At 38.4% G+C, this 21,157-nt stretch overlaps 1 protein-coding gene across 1 annotated transcript in view; it reads right to left on the reverse strand.

The window, feature by feature from the left end:
• AGBL1 (AGBL carboxypeptidase 1) overlaps positions 1-21,157 on the reverse strand; it is a 4,745,443-nt gene that overhangs the window by 2,666,019 nt on the left and 2,058,267 nt on the right. Inside the window, exon 13 of the mRNA XM_044078361.1 lies at positions 5,565-5,654. Within this exon, the coding sequence (XP_043934296.1) occupies positions 5,565-5,654 (90 nt within the window). The remainder of the gene's footprint in view (positions 1-5,564; positions 5,655-21,157) is intronic.

Genomic DNA, 21,157 nt, shown 5'->3' on the forward strand with positions numbered 1-21,157 from the left:
AAGACAGCTCATTACTAGACATAGCGATGCCAGAGAAAGAATAAACAACACATTAATAATTAGTAAGAATGTACTGAACTACTGTGGAACTTTCATTTAGTTATTGGCTTACGTTGATCACAAGAGAATATCTTGCAAATTTTAAGTCAGACTATACTATTCATTTCAATAATTCTACAATCTAGAAAGTAAATCTTTTAAATTTTTTAAATAACTGTATGAAAAACTATATACTAATGGTCTTCAAAACTATATATATGAGTTGCAAAAAGCCTAACTAATAACCTTGTTGCCCCTTTATCTTTTTTTAATAATCATAAGAAACAAGTCATTTTACTATTTAACTTTGATATAAAGTAATTCTATTCTATTATTATTAATAGAATAGAGACATTCAATTCTTTTTTTTAAAAAATTACAAATATGTAGTAAAGTACATTTATATAACATACCTTGTTTGAACTATAGTGTAAACACAATCTGAATGTAATTCAAGTTGTAGTAGATACTTTGAGAGATTTAGAAGGGACAGCAATTTTTTATTCAGTTTTTTTTTTTTTTTTTTTCTTTTTAACATCAGTCCAGGAAGATATGTCAGTGACCCTTTTCAATGAAGGAGCTGTCCAATCCATATCTTCAGGTATAACATTATTGTTTTTAATGAGTGCAGTGGCTTCTTTTAAGTTATTGAAAGTCCTCATTTCATTTAGGGTAAGATTTTAATTTTGGCAGGAAAGGCAAGTTGAGTTTTGATGTTGTTTTGCTTTAGAAACTTTATTAGTGGCCAGGCTTTTTTTTTTCTGTTCCAGGACTCTGAGAGAATAGTCATTGTCAAACCTTATTGGGTTTTGATTATATTTTAAAGGGCTCTTTCTCCAGGCTGTCTTTAGGACCAGTTCTTTATCTAAATAAGATAAAAACTTTATAACAATTGATCTAGGGGAAGTAGATGATGGTGTTGATGTTGGTCTTCCTAAAGCTCTGTGAGTTCTCTCGATGCCAAATGAGAAACCCTCTTTTACATATTAGATTTCTGGAATCCATTTATTTAAGAAAGTGATGATATCTGTGTCTACTTCACCCTGTCTAAGGCCGACAAGCTAATATTGTCGGCACAAAAATGTCGAAAGCGAAAGTCATCGATCGTGTAAATGGAAATCTCTGTAAGGGAAGATTTCCATTTACTGCAATGTAGTGCAATCTCGGAGTTGGTATATTTAAGTAACGGGGGTGTGGGGGTGCAGGGGGCTTGCTCCCCTGCATACAGCAATTTGTGTTATGTTTGGGTGGTTTTTTTTTGTGTGTGTTCGATATTCTGGGGTTTTGACATTTTCGTGTCGATTATTCTACTGTTGACAGTTTGAGTTTTCAACAGCGTAATATAAATGCTGATATCTTCTCCTTCAGCTCTCTCAGGGATGCCAAATATTCTTATGTTAGATCTCCTCTCCCTGTTTTCAATGTCATCCATTTTGTTTAGAAGCCAAATATTTTGTTTGATAAGTAATTCCTTCTGTGATTCCTCTTCAAAGTCATTCAGGGTGGTTTCTATGTCAGTTATTTTAGACTGATGTTGCTGAATGAGTTCTTTAAGTGCATCTGTTTGTTTCTGACAATTTTCCTTGAGATTTTATAGATTTTCCTTAAAGTCATCCATTTTTAATGACAGTTCTTGTATTGCAGTAGTTACCAGTTGCAGTTCTCTTTTTACAGCTAAGTCAGTGTGAGAATTATTCAAAGTACTTATCTCCACATTTAAAATATTCTCCTTTGTAGTCTGAAAGGAAAAAAATCACCTAAATCTACCAAAGTTCCTAGTTATATATTTTATACTTTCATCTATCAATTCTGAATAGGTTTGTTGAAAAATAAAATTATTTCCTGTATTTTATATTAGTTTTATGGAGCTCTGAAAATCTGTTGCTTTCAGTTAGCCATTCAGGCTGTACCTTAGATAACCATCCCGATGAATTGGACTGTCCTTGTTTTGGGAGTTTCCAGAGTTCTTCTTGGAACCCCATTGCCATTTCTTCTTAAACATCTGTTTACCTGCATTTTGTTGAGGCTGTTTATTTTGCTTCATATCAAACTTGGATGAGGAGTTAGAGAATCTCTTGAGCAACCTGGAAAAGGAGGGCTGAAAAATCTTAGAGATTCCCTGAATCAGCTTACCCTTATCATCACACTTTTTGATCACCTTCACAGAAGAGGGGTGAAAAACTAAATCTATATCCAAAAGAGAATTAAAAATCTCATTCTTAACATCATCTGGGAGGTTCTGGGAATGCAGCCATCTGAAGCTCCTCAAAGCAGTACCAGTAGCCATAGCCCTGGAAGATGCATCAACAGAGTCAGACACACTTTATACAATGAGTAATGACATGAATAATGGATTAAATTAAATTATTCAAAGCAGAATTTTCCTCACAAGAAGAAACTACAGATAAAACAATCCTCATAGTTTAACAATTAGAACAGACCTTAACATATGAGCCTGACAATTTGAAATTCTGAAAATCAAAGTTGCAGAAGCATACATTTTTTCCCATACTTATGAATGATCTTCCCTTTATCATCAAAAAGAGTAGGATTAGAATTAATTATTTACCAGCAGAGGAATTAACTAAAAAATAAAATAAAAGACCGAGAAACTTTATACATTCTATCTGCATTTTTAGCAGCAATAGGCTTACTGTTGGGAAAATTATAGGCAGTAACACTCACATCATCCAAAGCAGACAGAACTGGAGGAATGGGCGCAGGTTCTGGAAATTCCTCCTTTAAAAGCTCATTTTATTTTTTGAAAGACTACAAAACCTCAGTGTTCTCCAACTGATAACACACTGGCACATTCTAGAAACAGTCTCAGAGAAACAGCCCCCCCCCCCCCACACACACATAAAGACAGAGTGATAAACTGAGCCAGAACCAGAAATCTGAGGAGAAAACTCTGTATCTGTCCATTCATCCCTCTGTCCAAATTCAGAATATTGAATCTCTTCAGGAAAGTGAGGTACCCCTCTTTATTTTACCAGAAACTACTATATAAGAAAGATTAATAGCCTGAATTAAACCATGAGCCAGACCCAGTAAACTGCTACTGTCCAAGAAAATTTGAGGAGGAGTAGATACATACTTAGTTTTCTCTTTGTTTTTGACAGGAAAAGGGTGCCAACAATGTTATTAATGGCAGCAGCAGCAGCCCAGGGGTAGACACAACATTCTGACAAAACAGGCAAGCCTTCCCTGTTCCCTCTCCCAGAACAAACAAGAGCATCTCTCTCTCTTACCTACTGAGGTGATCCTAACAGCTATGGAGGATGGGGCTAACTCCTGGTCTACAGTGGCTGTGGCTAACTCCCGGTCCACAGTGGCTGTGGCTAACTCCCAGTCCACAGTGGCTGTGGCTGCTACACAAGAGGGATCCAAGGTAAAAACGAGTGGTCTGAGTTACAACTAATGGCCACAGCAGAGTCATCCAGCCATAGCGGAGGTAAATTGCTAGGTTTCTGTGAAGGCAAAGGCTGTGTGCTTAACTTTTTCTTTTTATGGCTAAAAGAAGGACTGACCATTGGAAATGACAGTTTTTTCCATGATCAAGCTGAAAATGGTGCCTCTTTCCTGATGAAACAAATAGCAAATGCCAGTAAAAACTAAAAGTCATTAAAAGTGACTTTTTTCACAGACAAATACAGTAAAAAAACACTCAAACACTTTGCCACAGAAAAAATTGTTTTCCAGTTACTTTACTTTAAACATCTTTTAAACTGACAGGACAAAAAGAGCACAAAATGACAGTTTCATGACAGTCCATGAAAACACAAAATCCTAGCTGTGAAATAACTTTTCTGAAGAAAAATAAAAAAAATATTGAATGGAAGTTTTTCTTCTTTTTTTTTCAGCAAAGGGAACTTACCTGCTCAGAAATGTGACCACTGATCCTCAAAAGCCTCAGAGGAGCATACAATTTGGCAGCAGTAAATCACTGAAGGGCTTGGCAACCAAACTTGTCTTTTAATCAGTTCAGCTCAGCTCAAGCTGCTAGACAGTTTGGGTGCACAGAAGATGCCCTGAACCTTTGGAAGCTGGACAGCTGATGTATCCTTGGTAGGATATAACCCATAAAGCACAGAATACTGCAACAGTGATCGATATGCTCAACATCTGCATTTCTTTTCTAAATTTCATTTATTCATCAATAAATATAATTTTTATGTCACAAAGCTAACTATAGTGACTGCTTTGTTGTCAAAAAAATCCTACACATTACAATGCTTGTCTTCCATGTGGTTCATTGCATTTAAATGTGTAAGTCATTTACATATGAATGTTACTGTTTTTTGGAAGCAGTATTCAGTGGTCTGATAAACTGCAATGGCATGAAAGCTTAATGAGGCCATTATTGTTCTGTTCTTCATCATGTGCCTGGGCAATTTCTTTGTAAGAATGCAATCATATTTTGCAGTAACATGGCTGACCTCCTGAGTGGTAATTTGTTTGAGATTGCTTTCCTAGCTGATGTCAGTTGTATTCAATTTGCCATACAGACTACTATGGCTTTCTATGCTACTATAATAAATTTTTATGCATGAATCTATGGATGTACATATTTTACATGTGTGTGAACAGGTCTACTAGGGCCCTTTTTAGTTACCATGTAGATAAAGAAAAAATAAAATGTTTACATTACCACTGGCCTACTGCTCTTGACACTGATGACTATATCTCAAGTTTCAAGAAATGTAGTTTAGTCCTTAACAACTCCAATTTACTTTAGGAATGTGTATTATGAAAAAGCACTCCTATATTTCATTTTGTATGTTCACCAATGCCAAAAATATATTTTTAATTCCTGAAGGAATATAAAAATCTGTTTTCTAAGAGAGGCCATTAGTTGCATTTATTTGTGTTATACCCAATGCTTCATTTATAAGCTTGCTAAATATATGCTGTGGAAAAATGAGAAGAAAGTGTTACAGGTAACATTTAAAATACATGTTGTTGTAAGCTGATTTTATATCTGTACTATTTAAAAAATTGAAAATAAAGACATTATGAAACACATCTAAAGATACTGGTTAGTTATTTTTCCTAGTTTTACTCTGTCTTGTTCCCTCTTTCACTCAGGAGATATTCCATCAGTTTTCTCACAGGTAGCGAAAGACTTGAGTTTGACTTTTGATTTGGCTAATTCTGTTGAAAGGAATCAAACCTGACTTGCTCATCAGGAATTTGTATTGGTTGTGAGCTGAGCTTTGGCCTAGACACTGCTGTTGTCTCATTAGGCTTCAGGAGAAATACTAAGCTTACTGCACATTTGCAAGCTAAACGTAATGTATGTAATACACGTGAACGTTGCCACTAGTTTTGCAGATTTCATAAGATATAACTGTTTATTAAGCATGCTACTTTCATGTCACCACATTTCTATTAACTTGTTAGATCAATAAATGTTTGGATAATTTGAAAATAAGCATATATTTCCATAGCATTATCAATATGGTTACATAAAATATCCAGCATTTGCTGATGTGCAGAAAAGATAAGTAAGGATGAAAACATACCTCCGTACTTGAATAGCTCTTCGGAGGTTTCCTGACTCAAACTTGGAGAAGAATTTCAAGGTATCAATTTCTTCTACAGATTCCAAAAGACTATGTAAAAGCAATAGGAAGAAACAAAGAAAAAATAAGAATTAAAAATGCAACAAAAAGCATGTCAGTAGTCCACTTTTATTTCTGTCACTGGTTTTCTGCTAAGTTGTTGATGCATGTACTTAATAAACAGAAACATCAACCATAATGAAAAAAATACATTTATTACAATACCATACAGAGTAGATGTGCAAAGACAGAAGCTCAGAATATTTGATGTCATATGCATTACTTCTGAATATTAGGCAATATATTTAGCTATAGCTACCAGAGCCGACTGTTTGGATAAGGAGGGGGATAACACTGTCCACAGGCAAGCATGCTGTCATAAAGAGACATTTGGAAAATAATATATTCTGCCTAACAATCTTACCTCTCAAATGTCCCTGATTTTGAAAAATAAGTCTGTTCTTGTATTTTTGTCTTTTCCTTGTGACCTTTTTTTTTTTGGCAAATCCTTAAAGACTGCAGTCTAAATAATGACAGACCTTTTCTAATGCATTATTCTAGAACATTTGTTACATTGAAATGGGACTGACAAATGTGAGATTCTACCACTGAATCTTCTGGCTAGCAGTACCTAACATTACATGAATATATTACCATTAAAAGGTAACTAAATAAAATAAAAACATGATCAATATACTGAACAGATGTTCTTGTGTTTATACAGAGAAGGGGCTGATAAATATGACATTCTCCATACAAGCACATACAAATATTTCAAGCACATGCATTAATGCCCTTCTAGCTTGTTAATATACCAAAACACTTGTTCCCATAATATGTGTCCAGGCTGTTCTTAAAAATATCTGAACTAGTACTTGCTTTAATCTAATTAGGTAGTCTGTTCCATGCATCAGCTACTCTGTCAGAGAACCAATTAGTACACTTCTTATTTCTATAGTATCTTCCTTTTTAATGTCTCTAAATCTTTTGGGTTTCTAATACCATGACTGGAATGGACCTCATTCCTAAGTCAAAATATGATTAAAGTTCATGAAATTAGTATTGTCCCAGTCTCCTTCAATAAACACATCACACACCGAATGACGTCTGATGACCTTTATTAAACTTCCATAAACATAAGTTTAATGACTATTTATTAATTACAACTGAAACATAGTACAGCAGATTTGAATCACAGCATAAACATCCATGTAATGTTATTCAGGACAGTGACCTCACTCATACTGATCCAGTAAGCAGCGTGCATACTTTCATTCGCTTACTTTACTTATGAAGCAGCATGCCACCGCTCACTTCATTTACCACTTACTGAATTAAAATCCAACCATGAACATCCAACACCAGACGGGGGACAGAAGAGGGAAGCCTGTCCCTTTTCTCCACCCTACCTGGTCTGAAAATAACCACAATCCCCACTATTCCACACAAAAAAAGGGGAGAGGGACAGGTAGCAAGTTCATGCCAAAATGTGATATTCCCTACCCACTTACACTTGCGTATAACCCTTAAACCCCTCCCTACCCTTACCATTTTCCTCTCTTATCTTCCCTCATTCTCATTTAACCCTTTCCATCCCCACCCTCTTAACTCTGACTAATACAATTATCTAACCCTCTTCTGAAGATGTCCCTGGACAAATTGATTTGTTACTGAACCTCATTTGTCCTGGTCCCCTTCAATAAACACATCACACACAGAATGATGTTTCACAACCTTTATTAAATTTCCATAAACATAACTTTAACCACTATTTATTAATTACAATTGAAACATAGTACAGCAGATTTGAATAACAGCATAAACATCCATGTAATGGTAATCAGGACACTGTGACCTCACTTATCCTGATCCATTAAGCAGCGTCCACACCTTACTTGCCTACTTTACTTATGAAGCAGTGTCCCATCACTCACTTTATTTATCATTCATTGAATTACACATTCAACCAAATAAGCAGCATCCTTACCTCTGCTCACTTATTCTACTTATGAAGGAGCGTCCCATTACTCACTTCATTTACCACTTACTGAATTAAAATCCAACCATGAACATCCAGCACCAGAAGGGGAACAGAAAAGGGTAAGCATGTCCCTCTTCTCTGCCCACTAACCTGACCAGGCTGTTTCCCCTTCCACCTACCGACATTTCCAATGACCTAACGTCCCCTAAAAAAAAATAAATAAAGGTTAAACCAAACATCATTAAGTGTACCCATCCTGTTTAAGGCCAGCTGGATCCCTGTCATCAACCCCAAAAGCCCTGTCATACAAGTACTGAAAGCCATCAGTTGACTAAAATGTTAAAATAATCCAATGATCCCTTTCCAGTGGTAAAATAATAACCATAAGTTTGTATAACTTCTGTACATTAACTAAATTCTCAATTGTTCTAACTACCAATATTAAAATTGTAATGAGTCCCAAAACATTACCTGCCAAAGGCAACACCAGAATATTAAACCCAATGTCCTGCAAAACCACTCAGGAGTAATTTCTTATCATGCCTAACTGCAGCCCCATTTTCCCACTCAATGTACATAATGACCAAAATGGAATTTTCTTTTCAAAATTGATTTAAAAGCAATCCTTCCATCACACAATCTATCCAATATAAGCAGAAAAGCAAAGCTCATCCTAGCATTTGCTGACCAACAAACCAGCTTTTGAATGACTAAAATAAATCCATAACATAAATGCGACATGGACTATAACCTCATGAACCTCCATTTCCCAACACCAACCCCCCCACTACAAAAAATATCTTGATAATAGCCAAAGTCTGTCAATCTTCATACTATCAACCTACCCTAAACCTTCAAACCAATGAACCACTGACCATGATTTCGAATGTTCACTAAGCCTCGTCACCTGTGAAACTACATTGCTCACAGCTTAATCATCCTGAACCAACTAAACTGCCTTACCTTGCTCCCATGCCTGACAAATAACTAAATCTTCCCCACCAAACTCCTTCCCACAAACAGCTGTAAAATGCATTTACCCAATCTAGCAATACCCTACCATATGCTTTACTTATAAAAGGTGCCCCAAACTCCTGCAGTAAACCTTTAAACTTAATGCAGCCTGACTCACCTCATCAAACATGAACTGCACAATCCATAGCCTTGTCATATTGAGCAAATGAAAGTGAACCCCAATCCCCAACCACTCCCACTAAATCTACTCCAGATTAAATTAAAACACCAGATATTCAACATCCCCAATTGTCTCTCTATCCTGCAGGCCACAAGTAACTCCCTAAAGTACGACCCTCAAACTCCCAGAAAATTTGTAAACAAAGGCAAATCCCCATGGCCAACCCTTTGTGGCCGAAGGGTCTTCCCATTGAATTTCTCTGAAAGCCAATGCAGTGGTGAAATGCATAAACCTTTTAAACCTGTACCCAAAACAACCTGATTAAACTGACCAACATGCAATTTCAGGAACCCACGAAGCCAAATGACATCCTTAATCCATTACATAGGCCAGACTTCCTCTCAAACTTATCCTTCCCATTTGTTATCTTTGTATCTATTAAGGAAGTAGACATGTCCTACATCTGCAACGAATCCCAAACAATGCCTTCCATAAGCCTTCTAACTTCTGATTAGACAACAAAATATCCAGTTCCACATGTCCCTGAAAACACTCACATACTCACAATGCTCCATCAAACCCTATCTGCAAATAAAAGTCATACCTATACTGAACACATCCTACCAACCCAAAGCAAAAGTCAGATGGTATGAATGTTACTCAATCTAAAAACCATAACCTGATGTGACATTAATAAAATCTGCCTGAGGATAGATTCATCTCCCAAAATACCACATTTGGAACAAACTTCCACTTCATATAAAACAAAGCACCTCCTTCCTCTCTACCAAACATCTGGATGTGTAACCATGAATTCAACCCAGAAGTTCCACCTGTGTCCTTCTTGAAGAACAATAGGAACAGCAGGTGGAAATAAGAATGACTTGGCTAGATTGCAAGGGACCTAGAACCACTGCCATTTTAGCTTCCTATCATCCTACGATTGTTGTAAATCCACCCTACCTGTGAAAACCCCAAACTCCCCATAAGCAATCCCCAATCATGCATTACCCTGCTCCCAAACATACCTCCACCTCAACTTGCTCCCACCCCACCTCAAAGTGCTCCAACTCCAATTTGCCTTAATGAGCATCAAATAAAGATTACCTGCGACCTCACTATGCATCACTCCAGCAATCACAACATCCACGGAAGCAGAACCCATTACCTTCCAAATGCATTTCCATCAGGGCAGTGACAGTTGCTCACTCGGAGCTCCCCCGTCATGATGTCACTGTACTCCACCCAACTGACTGGGACATCCATTAAAACAGCCTCCATCACCTTTTGAATCTCCTTCATTCAAGACACCAACCAATGCCCAGTCAAAGTCCATACCTCCACGATCTACAAAAGAAAACAAATTAATCACCTTGGCCGCACAATAATTGAACAAACTGAGCCAAAACCCTATACTTTGTGTCTGTGCAGCATGCTACTTATCACTATAAGCCCCCCTTAAAATCTGCAATAAGTTATCAGATATAAGAAACCCCTAATGGAGAACCCCAAAGTTTAAAGAAGGGCCTAAATAATGATCAAAATCTGTCTCTCCTGCCACCTCAGGGCAGCAATTTCCACTTAATTGCAAAATAGCAGTGAAATACATGCCAGTTATCCTGCTCTATTCCACCGAGGAAAATGTCTAAACAAAGCCATAAGTGAAAGTAAGACAATGATCCAATATAGAAAGAATTTCTAAAATATTGCTTGCTATAAACTTAGCAAGCTATTAAATAATCAGTGTTATATCAACACAAGTCCCCTCTATTGCTGTAACAAACTCCTGTCATACCTACGTAAACTCCATGTTGTAAAACTTTGCCAGTATTTAGCCAAGTAACCCCAAGTTATAAAAAAGAATAAAAGTATTAGACATTCAAACATCATTCACTTCATTTCCTTTTGGGAGCTACGCATGCCGTAAACTTTCACCTACAGCCATTAACACCACTGAATGTATATATACCTGATGGCATTCTACACAAACAAATCAGAAACCGTGAAAGAGACACACACTCTCCAACCTCCCTTGACAAAACTACAGCCACAACAATTCTGTCATGTAAGGCATGCCAGCCTCACAGCAGCATTTTACCCCATGGCAGAGTAAAATGCCAATAAAGACTGCAGTAAATATGACTGTCAGCTACTTAGAAGGGCATCTTTTAAGTAAGCTATCAGTTCTTGTCACTCAGACTTCTTCTGTATGCCAACAAAGATCATTTTGCTTCCTGGAATGTACTTCTTAGGATTTTCCAAATATTCAAGTAAAGTGTCTTCATTACCACTTATACCTTTATTCTTGTTAGCACCCCCAAATTCTGTACAATAGAACATAGCAAGTCATACGTCTCAACTACCTCCCCTCAGCTGTCACTGCCACATTGCACATGTGCAAATGACCATTGCTTGAAGTGCTGTATAGCCCACAAAACCCTCCTTCATGTCAGGCCACAACAACAATCGAGTTCTTTGTACCAACTCCATTGCTCTCTCTCTCTCACACTCCAACATCTACCATTAACTTCAATCTCAAACTCCACAACCCAACACAAGCCACACTAAACCCTTTACAGCTACGCAACAAAAAACAACCAAACTACAGTAGCTGTGCCCACTCATAACCGCAGTGCTTTCCCATTTTCCTTGTTTGAGGCAGAATCACCCAACACCAGGAACCCTCCAAGACAGAGGCAATCATATCTAAACATCTAACACACACACACACAAAAATACATGGATTAACCTGAGCTAGCCATTTATTAAAATAATCCACTGCCTCTTTCCCAAAAACAGCACTGATTTTAAGTCAGGACAAAATCAGAATAATCCCTGAAAAACCCAGACAATCAAGAAATATCATTATAAAGAAAGCTCAGTAGGAACCCAGACTAAGTCCAAGCACAATAACATTCCAAAAATGGACATCCAAAAGGCTGAAGTTGAGTAAAAACAGTTTTAATAACAGTGATAAATGTATACAAAACAAACTGGTATCCATAAATAATGGGTATTCTGGGATGGTCGACTGTGAAGTAGGTATATAAACTGTAATCAATCTAATTCATCATCAACAAATCATATAAATAAAAGTTAACTCTGTTAATGATTCCAGTAACTTGAAATTTTTGCAACTTCATATAAACGTCTTAATCATTTAACATACTAGACATCTTTTCAATGTAACTACTTTTGTCTAGAACCACTATCCCTCCACCCTTGTCAGCTGGTCTACTCATTAAATGCTGTGCCTTAGTTAAATCATGCAAATCTTCCATTTCTTTGGAGGTCAAATTATAAAAGGTCACACCATTACACTTATTTGCTAAACAATTTCTAAGATCATTCTCACATACATTCAAAAAAGCCTCTAAGGCTGGTTTAAATTCAGGAGTAAAAACACTTGGTTTCTTAAATAAGTCATGTGACTAAACTCTGTCTGGAAATATCACATTTAGCATTACATTTCTAGCAAACAGTTTCAAGTCCAAAAAGATATCCGTTAAGTCTGTTTTAACTGCTGCAATAAAGGAAAGACCTTTATTCAGTACAGTAACCTGTTCTTTACTGAGTTTGAATGATGATAAATTAAAAACAAAATCACCTGCTGCCATCCTCTTCTGTCTGGTTTTCTCCATTTCACTGAATTGTCCGACCCTGCCTTGGGCCTGCATTGCTGACTCTGTGAACGCCCCTTCCATTTCTCCTGCCATATAGACAAAGCTTTCTCTAAAAAAACAGAGTTCAGTGACTGAGATGTGGTAAGAGCAGAAGCATTATTCAAAGCTTCTTTAGATTTAACCACAGGTCAAATTTTTGGTTTAACAGCCAGAGCCTGTTGATTCCCTGGAATAAAACTACTCAACATGCTGGTTGAAGGCAATACAGTACCTTTTCTAGTACTCAGCTAACTTATTACATGTCGTTCAGGGAGACTAAGATGAGAGACAGGCTCCATGGCTGCTAGAATACTCCCTGAGGCTGATGCATCCACATTTCCACTACTTGGGGTTAGAGTATCTTTCCTGTGATGCTCTTCCTTCTGGCAACTCCCTCCCTGACTAGGCATTGTTCCTGTGGGTTGGTTTAGACTGTTGGATCCGCCCACAAGTATGTTCTCTCTGGGCCATGAAAAAACATGGCCTTTGAAAGTCCAGTGAATCCCTTTCAGTTTCATAAGCGTCTCACTCTAATCTCCGCTCATAGAGTGAAACATTATAAAGTAGTTCTTCCATGAGCTCTATATATATATATATATATATATATATATATATATATATATATATATATATTTCTCTTTTGTGTGTCTCCCTTAACCTACTTCACAGTCGACCATCCCAGAATACCCATTATTAATGGCAACCAGTTTTTTTGTGTACATTTATCACTGTTATTGAAACTGTTTTTACTCAACTTCAGCCTTTTGGATGTCCGTTTTTGGAATCAATAGATATTGCTCCCACTTTGGATCCATGTCCTCCACTGTTTTAGACATTTGCTCCTGATTCTGAAGTGCACACCACCACAAAGAAATGTTTAGAATTCATCTTGCCATTTATATTGGAAATACACACCAAAAAGAAAAACAAAGCCAGAGACCATATTAAGAACTTTCTCTCTCGTGTCCAGGGTACAACCACAGATTGCAAGCATACTGAACTAGGAGTTCAGCAATTCAAGTTTCCAGTTTACGTGTACCAAAAACCGCAACTACAAACACTGCACACTACCCTTCTCTTTGCCAGTCATTTCTCCACTCCGCCACGGTGCCCCCAAAATGTAACTTAATGAAGTTATAACTGAAGTGAATAGTTTCTTGCCCTGGATTGTGGAGCCTGCCTTAAAACTGCATGTTTTGTCAAATATGACCAATTTTTAGTGTACTTGATGCTGACACAGAAAACCGTGAACAGTATCCAAAAGGAGAATGCAAGCAAGTCCACTTCATGTAAAGGTCATACTCAGTACATCAAAGCACAAGCAAACCTGTGTACAGCTGCTAAACTGAAGCTGCATTAGGACTGCTCAGCTTTGTGTAGTAATTACTTATATCAGAGGAGATAACACATAACAGATGTAATTAATGTGCTTAGCAGGCTTATTAAAGCAACAACTCCGCCAGATTCTTAGCATAATGGTCTACGAACCTGTTAAGAATGTGGACTCAGAAATATCACCATTTTTTTTTGCCTTCCCCTATTGCATGCAAGAGGAAAGGGAATGATGCAACTTGCAAGGGATCAGAAATCATGCTCACCCCCACCTCCCCCACATGCCTGCTAGTCCTTAATGAACATGCGTGGGATAGCGAACTGTCTCAACACCATAACAAGGAAATAGGGCCATCCCAAGTATAGTCACCAACTTAGAAACAACTACAACAACAGGTCAGACCGAGTTTCTGAAACTGGAAAGGCTTGAATGGAACGCCACAAAACAAAACGTACAACGCCAGTCTTCTTTTCAAAAATAGAAACAGTTTTAATGAAACAACCATAAAATAAAAACAGGTAATTTCTTAGTGCTTTCACCCGTATTAAGAGAACAGGCTTCTTCAGATATAATCCATTACAATTACTAAATGCTCTAAAGTGCTTTTAAACCAAGAACGTCATGTACACACCTCCATTTCCAACCAATCATAAACTGTTAAAATCATGAATGCATTAAAACCATTCTTATTCATAAAAATCTTTTGAAACACACTACATCATTAAAAAATACAGTGTCACTAATTCACTCTTAATACCCACACATATTCTTATTTAAAAAAAACCTTCTTTTTCAAAGAAACAAGTTCTTTTAAAACCAGAACCAATAATCATAACATGAAAATAGTGGCATGAAAATGTTAACATAAAAATATTGACATAAAAATGTTTTATATTTTATATATATATATTGTATGAATCTCTTATGCTACCCCTATATTAATGTATATGTTTACCATTTAGAACCAAATCTAACCTCAATAACAAGTACTGAAGTAACATATACTAAAACTTAAAACTAAAACTAAGACCTTAAAGTCCTTAAATCAAATGCAATAAGATTTCATTTTTTTTTTTTTTTTTTTTTTTATTTTATGGTTGTTTCATTAAAACTGTTTCTGTTTTTGAAAAGAAGACGAGCGTTGTACGTTTTGTTTTGTGGCATTCCATTCAAGCCTTTCCAGTTTCGGAAACTCAGTCTGGTCTTAATTACGAGTTTGGAGACATGTGTTTTTTATTGGTAGTACAACAACAGGTTGACACCAGCACGAGTCTACCGAAAGGTATGAAACCGAAACTCAAAAGTCTGTCATACCTCCACCCTCACAACAACTTCACCACTTGTACAAGTAAAAAACAGGCCTATGAAAACAGACCCAATCCATAAAGCAGAATTCCAGCATCACGGAGCACATGGCCCCCCAATAGCCAAGCTCTCTCAAAAAAAATGCAAAGGCATGACATGAAACTGTCCCGGACCACCAACAAAAATCCAAGCAGTCAGTAAGTAAGCCACGTGTTCACCATGAAATGCCACATTTCCCTCTCAGCAACATTCACCAAGTGAAAGCATACACCAAATGAAGTCTGTATAACACCCCAGCACAAAATCATTAAATATGACATACAACCATGTATTCAGCACATCATCGCCAGCAGCAACAATGACAGCCAACCACACCTTGCCATAGTAACCAAGGTAATAAAAGTGGCTCACTCCTTCAAAGTCCCTTGAGCCAACAACCAACCCAGAACTAAACAGAATTACACTCTGAAGCCACACAGAGAACAATAAAAAGATACTTGGCCATATGGCTCCTCTAGCACCTTACAGAATTCCTTCCAAGGCCTACCTCCACACAACACTACCCGCCGGTTGTCTTCGGCGTAACACCTGCACTTAGCAAGTTCACACTAAAATGTGATTTCCTACCCAGTTACACTTGCATAAACCCCTTAAGCCCCTCTCTAACCTTACCTCACTTCCTCTCTATCATCCCTCATTCCCATTTAACCCTTTCCTCCTCCCCACCGTCTTAACTATGATTAATATAATTATCTAACCTGCCCCCCCTGAATATGTCCCTGGTCAAATTGCTTTGTTACCAGACCTCATTTATTTCTTCTACATAGGTTGTCTGATGATTGTCTAGTACTTTTTGATAACCCCAAACATTCCCAGAGGTAGTTGTCTCTAAATACCTGAATAAGATCTCTTCTTATATATCTGCAAGATACACTGTACATAATAACTTAAATGTTAACATCCATGGATGCTCTTTGTATAATTCTGCTGTACTCTTTCTCGTTTACTCATGCTTGTTTTCTTATAGGGTTTCAATATTGTTATTCCATCCTCAAGTTTGGGTCTAATGTAACTAACAAACAATGGCTTCATTATTTTTGATTTCCTAGAGCTTATAAATCTTTTTATACAACGCATAGTTCTGTAACTATCATTAACCAATTAGATGATATGATTAGAAAAACTCATAGCTGAATCTACCCATATGCCCACATCCTTAAACAGGTCTACAGTTTCAATCACTGTGTGCTGTATTAAATATTCACCTTTCAATTTATGTCTCCCAAATATCATATGCTTAGTTTTTTTGTATTTATCAGTATATTATTCTCCTGTGCCCAAATGGTCAATTTAGTCAAGTAATTTTGTAGACATGCATATCTGTAACACATTTAATCAGTTTACCCAATTTCAGGTTGTCTGCATATAGAATGTAGAACACCTCGGATGAAAACGTTAGGTCTGAAAGATACAATCTAAACAAGTAAGGGCCTAGGACAGAGCCCTGTGGGACACCCTGACTGTAACCAAGGATTTCACCTGTCCAGTTGCTGTATGATACTTCCATGTCCAATTTGTAAGCCATGCGGGTATCCAAATTACCAGGAGTACATCAATACCTAGTTGTACTAATTCTTTGATCAGTGTTTTCTGTATGACCATGTCAAATGCTGAAGTTCACTCTATATAAATTACATCACAGTACAATGTTTCATTAATAGCTGTTATTATATTGTTATAGAACATCATGTTACAGGTGGTAATAGATCTGCTTTCAACATATACATGCTGATATAAGGTTTCAAGTCCCACCCTGTCCAGTTCTGACAATAACTTATCCCATATTACCTTCTCCATTATTTTTGCACAACATGAAATTGGACGTAAGGGTCTATATGACTCTAGGTTTGTCCTACTGCACTTTCCTATAAAGGCAGGTTTAATAAGCGCATGTCTACAATCTTGAGGAATCTACTCATATTTATATGACCTAATGAATAATAGATATAATGGTACTGTAAGTTCTTGCTGAAGTGTTCTCAAATCATTGTTACTAATTCTGTCTCCTTCCTGCACTTTGTTTGGATCTAGTTTCCACAGTTCATTTTCAATATAATCTAATTTCATTCCAGTGTCTTTGGTTACCTGGATGTCACTGGGACAACTAATCACCGCTTTGTGGAGCCAAACTGTTTTGCTTAAGATTTTGTAAACATATTTATAATCTGTTGTGTCTGAGAATAAATTTTAGAATCTGCACACAGTTTATCAATTTGTGTCCTTACTCCTTCCACATCTTTTATATATATATATATATATATATATATATATATATATATATATATATATATATATATGTGTGTGTGTGTGTATAGATATAGATATAGATAGTTTCCAATTATGCTCAACATCGTCATATACATTTTCTTCATATTTTTCTTTAGATAGTCTCACACTATGCTTAATCTGTTTGTCCAGCTTGTTTATTTCAGTTTTCAAAGTTGGAGTTTGACCTTTCTTCCATTTCTTATATTTTTTGTCTCTCGCCTTAATCAGATATCTTGTCCTTATGGAAATATATCCCTCTGATGTTGTTTGCCTAGATCCTAATGTTAAACATCTTTTTGATTTCTTTGTACTCAAACAATTTCTTTCAAATCTTTCATAGGTTCATAGGTTCATAGGTTCATAGGTTCATACTAGGCTATCTGCCCAAGGGCATTTATAAGCCTAGCCCATAGTTATTTGGCTTTCGCCACCCCTTTAGTTTGAATAAAACTATGCCTATTATTTTGCTGTGCCTCTGTCAAGCAGTGACACTGAAGTAATCCCTGGGGTATATCTGCGATCCCCCATCCATTGGTCAAGATTCCTCTTGAACAAGGCCAGCGAGGTGCTCTGCCTCACATGTACCGGGATTTTGTTCCACAGCATAGGGAGTCTCTGGGTGATGAATCTGTCCCTCCAGCATGTTCTATTAATAACCGTGTCAAGGTTTAAGTCTCCCGCCCTTGTGGTTCTGAGGGATATAGATTTTTTGTGGTGAAGCATATTCATCAAATCAGGGTTTGACATGGCCTTATATGTCAAGCACAGGTCACCTCTGAGCAAGCGGTATGAGACTGAATAGAGCTGGAGTTCTTTCAGTCAGGCAGCATAAGACATATTTTTGAGACCCTTTATCCTTTTGGTGAGGAACTTTTGGGGCCTTTCCAGCTGCTGCAGGTGTCGGGTCAGATACATTCCGAATGGGGCATTGTACTCAATCATAGGTCTAATGAGTGATGAGTACAGGGGGACGATGACCTCCCTTGATCTAGATGTGAATCCCTTTATGATCAGGTGGGCAATGTAGAAGGTTTTCCTAACTACTTTAGCAACATGAGTGTCAAACGAAAGGCTACTGTCAACCTGGGTCCCCAGATCCCTGATGACTTCTTCTGTGCTCAGTGGATTGCCACCTATATGGTAGCTAGGGGTAACCTTGTTTTTCCCGAAGGGTATGACTATGCATTACTTGGCATTTAACTTTAGGCCATGGCTCTGGCACCAGTTTTCCATTTCTGTGAGGCCCTTCTGAAGGATATCTGTGTCAGATGTGTTTTCGACTATGGCGCCCAGTTTGCAGTCATCTGCAAACTTTGTCAGCCATAACTCTCCTGTGTTTGCTTGTACTTCAGAAAAGTAGATGCCGAACAAGAGTGGACCCAGGACTGAGCCCTGTGGGACACCACTTGTGACAGGCTTTGAGTCTGACATGGCTCCAGCAACTCTGACCCTGTGGGTTCTGTCACTTAGCCAGTTTGCAACCCATCTTGTGATGTATGGGTTTACATTCAAGCTGATGAGTTTTTCGATGATACCCAAGTGGGGTATTGTGTTGAAGGCCTTTGCCAGGTCAAGGTAGGCTGTATGGACTGCCTTTCCCTCATCAATGGCCTTGGTGACTGTCTCGAAAAAGTCAACCAAGTTTAAAAGGCATGATCTGCCTTTGACAACGCCAAACTGGGTTGGATCCAAAGTCTGCAAGTTCCCCATGTCTTTATTTATGAGTTCCATTATGATCCTCTCCATGGCTTTGCAGATAAGGCTTGTCAAGCTAATGGGACGGTAATTTCCAGGGTCGGTGGAGGCACCGCCCTTGTGAAGTGGGACCACAGTCGCCGTGCGCCATTCCTTGGGTACGTATCCTGAGGTGAGGCTAAGATTAAACAGCTGTCCTAACTGCGGGTTTAATTCCTCATTGAGTTCGTGGAGCACACAGCCGGGGACACCATCCGGTCCCATGGATGCTGTGTTTTTTGCTTTGGAGAGAGCAGTTCTCACCTGGGCGTTGGAGATGTTTGGGGGGCTACAATCCTCTGGTATAGATATCTCTCCTTTTGGGGGGGGGAGAAGTTTGCACTGAACCTGTCAGCCAGTATGTTGGCAATATGTGTAGGTTCAGTAATCTTCACATCATTTTGAACTAATTCTGAGCATATCTGGGAGTTTCCTCCTAGGTTTCTAACATAGCTAAAGAAGGCCTTATGATTGTCTTTTGAGTCCTTGGCGATTTGTCTCTCAAAATTTGCCTTGGATGATTTTATGAGAGCTCTTAGTTTTTTACTTATAATGATCAAAGGTGTCTTACCTTTCAAGGATTTTGCTCTATCTTGTAGTAGCTTCCTCCTTTTGTTGTAGAGCTTGTTTATGGCTGGGGTCCACCAGACTGGACGCTTGCCTTTGGTACAAAGAGTCTTAGTTTTGTTTGGGATTGCCTGATCCATGCAGTCCTGTAGGTGCTGGTAGAAGGCATTTGTAAGTGATTCAGCGGTTTGAGTAATGTTTACCACTGGCTCAGGGGCCTTAAAGGAGACCACACTAGTTTTTAGAAGTGTGAAGTCGGCTTTTGAGAAGTTTTTCACTGTGGTCTTTTGTATTTCAGGTAGGGCGGGATGAGGACCTCCAGCGAGATTAGTTTATGATCTGATCTCACCAGTGAGGGGTATACTTCCGGTGTTGAACATTGTGATCCCATGTTCGTGATGATGAGATCAAGTATGTTTTCTCCTCTTGTGGGGATGGTGACTAGTTGTTCCATGGCATTTGAGTTTATGAACTCCAGGAACCTTTGGGCTAGAGTGTTTGGGCTTGAATAGTGTTCCCAGTCTATATTAGGGTAGTTGAAGTCACCTAGTATGATGGTGTTTGGAGATACATTTATCCCCTCCATTGTTTTCAGGAAGGCCATGTGAGGTTCCTGAGTTTGAGAGGGTGGCCTGTAACATGCTACAAATTGCAGAGCAGTCTTGCCTATGGTTAATTGTACCTGGATGGTCTCCGATGCATCGTGCGTTGCCACCAACCTTGAGGTGTGGGTGTCCTTTATGAATATGGACACCCCCCTCCTTTCTTGGTGTTGTCCGGATTTTGGGGCCGGAATGCATGATATGAGGTGAAACCTGCTAGTGCTGGGGTGCTCTCAGGAGCCTTGAACCAGGTTTCTGTCACAGCACAGACATCGATGTTCTCCATACTGAGAAGGGCCTCGAGTGCGTGCATCTTGAGATTGAGACTTCTGGCATTGAGCAGCATTACCCTTAGTTTTTACTTTTTGTGTTCTAGGGTGGTAGGTTTAGAATTTGAGCCTTGCCTAAAAAGGCACTATGGGGTGGCAAGAGCCTTTGCCAATATCCGGAAGCCTAGGGTGACAGGTGCAAGCCATCCCTTGAAGCAGCGTGGCTTGTCCAGCATGTCATCCCAGGCAGACAGACATTGGATCCCCTTTGAATGACAACAGAATTTAAGCCAATTATTAAAGCTGATCATCTTATCACTGTATTGTGGCATCATTCTAGGTGAAGGTAGGATACTGCTCAAGGTCAGGGTCATACCTGCCTGGGCTACATAATCAGAGAGCTCCTCAATGTCTCTTTTCATGTAGTCCAAGGAGGTACGTCTCAGGTCGTTGACACCAGCGTGGACAATGACTGAGTCGTACTTGTGCCTGCTGTTGAGAGACCTGAGTGCTTGTGTTATGTGGTGGATTCTAGCGCCCGACAGGCAGCTTACTGTGACCTTCTCCTTACTCAGTCTGGTGAGCGGGACGTCAGTGTGTCTGACTATGGAGTCACCTATGACAAGTATGTTTGGTGT

Source organism: Protopterus annectens, chromosome 7.part0 (assembly GCF_019279795.1).
Source record: "Protopterus annectens isolate FY-2018-M chromosome 7.part0, PAN1.0, whole genome shotgun sequence".
NCBI classification, from domain to species: Eukaryota; Metazoa; Chordata; order Ceratodontiformes; family Protopteridae; genus Protopterus; species Protopterus annectens.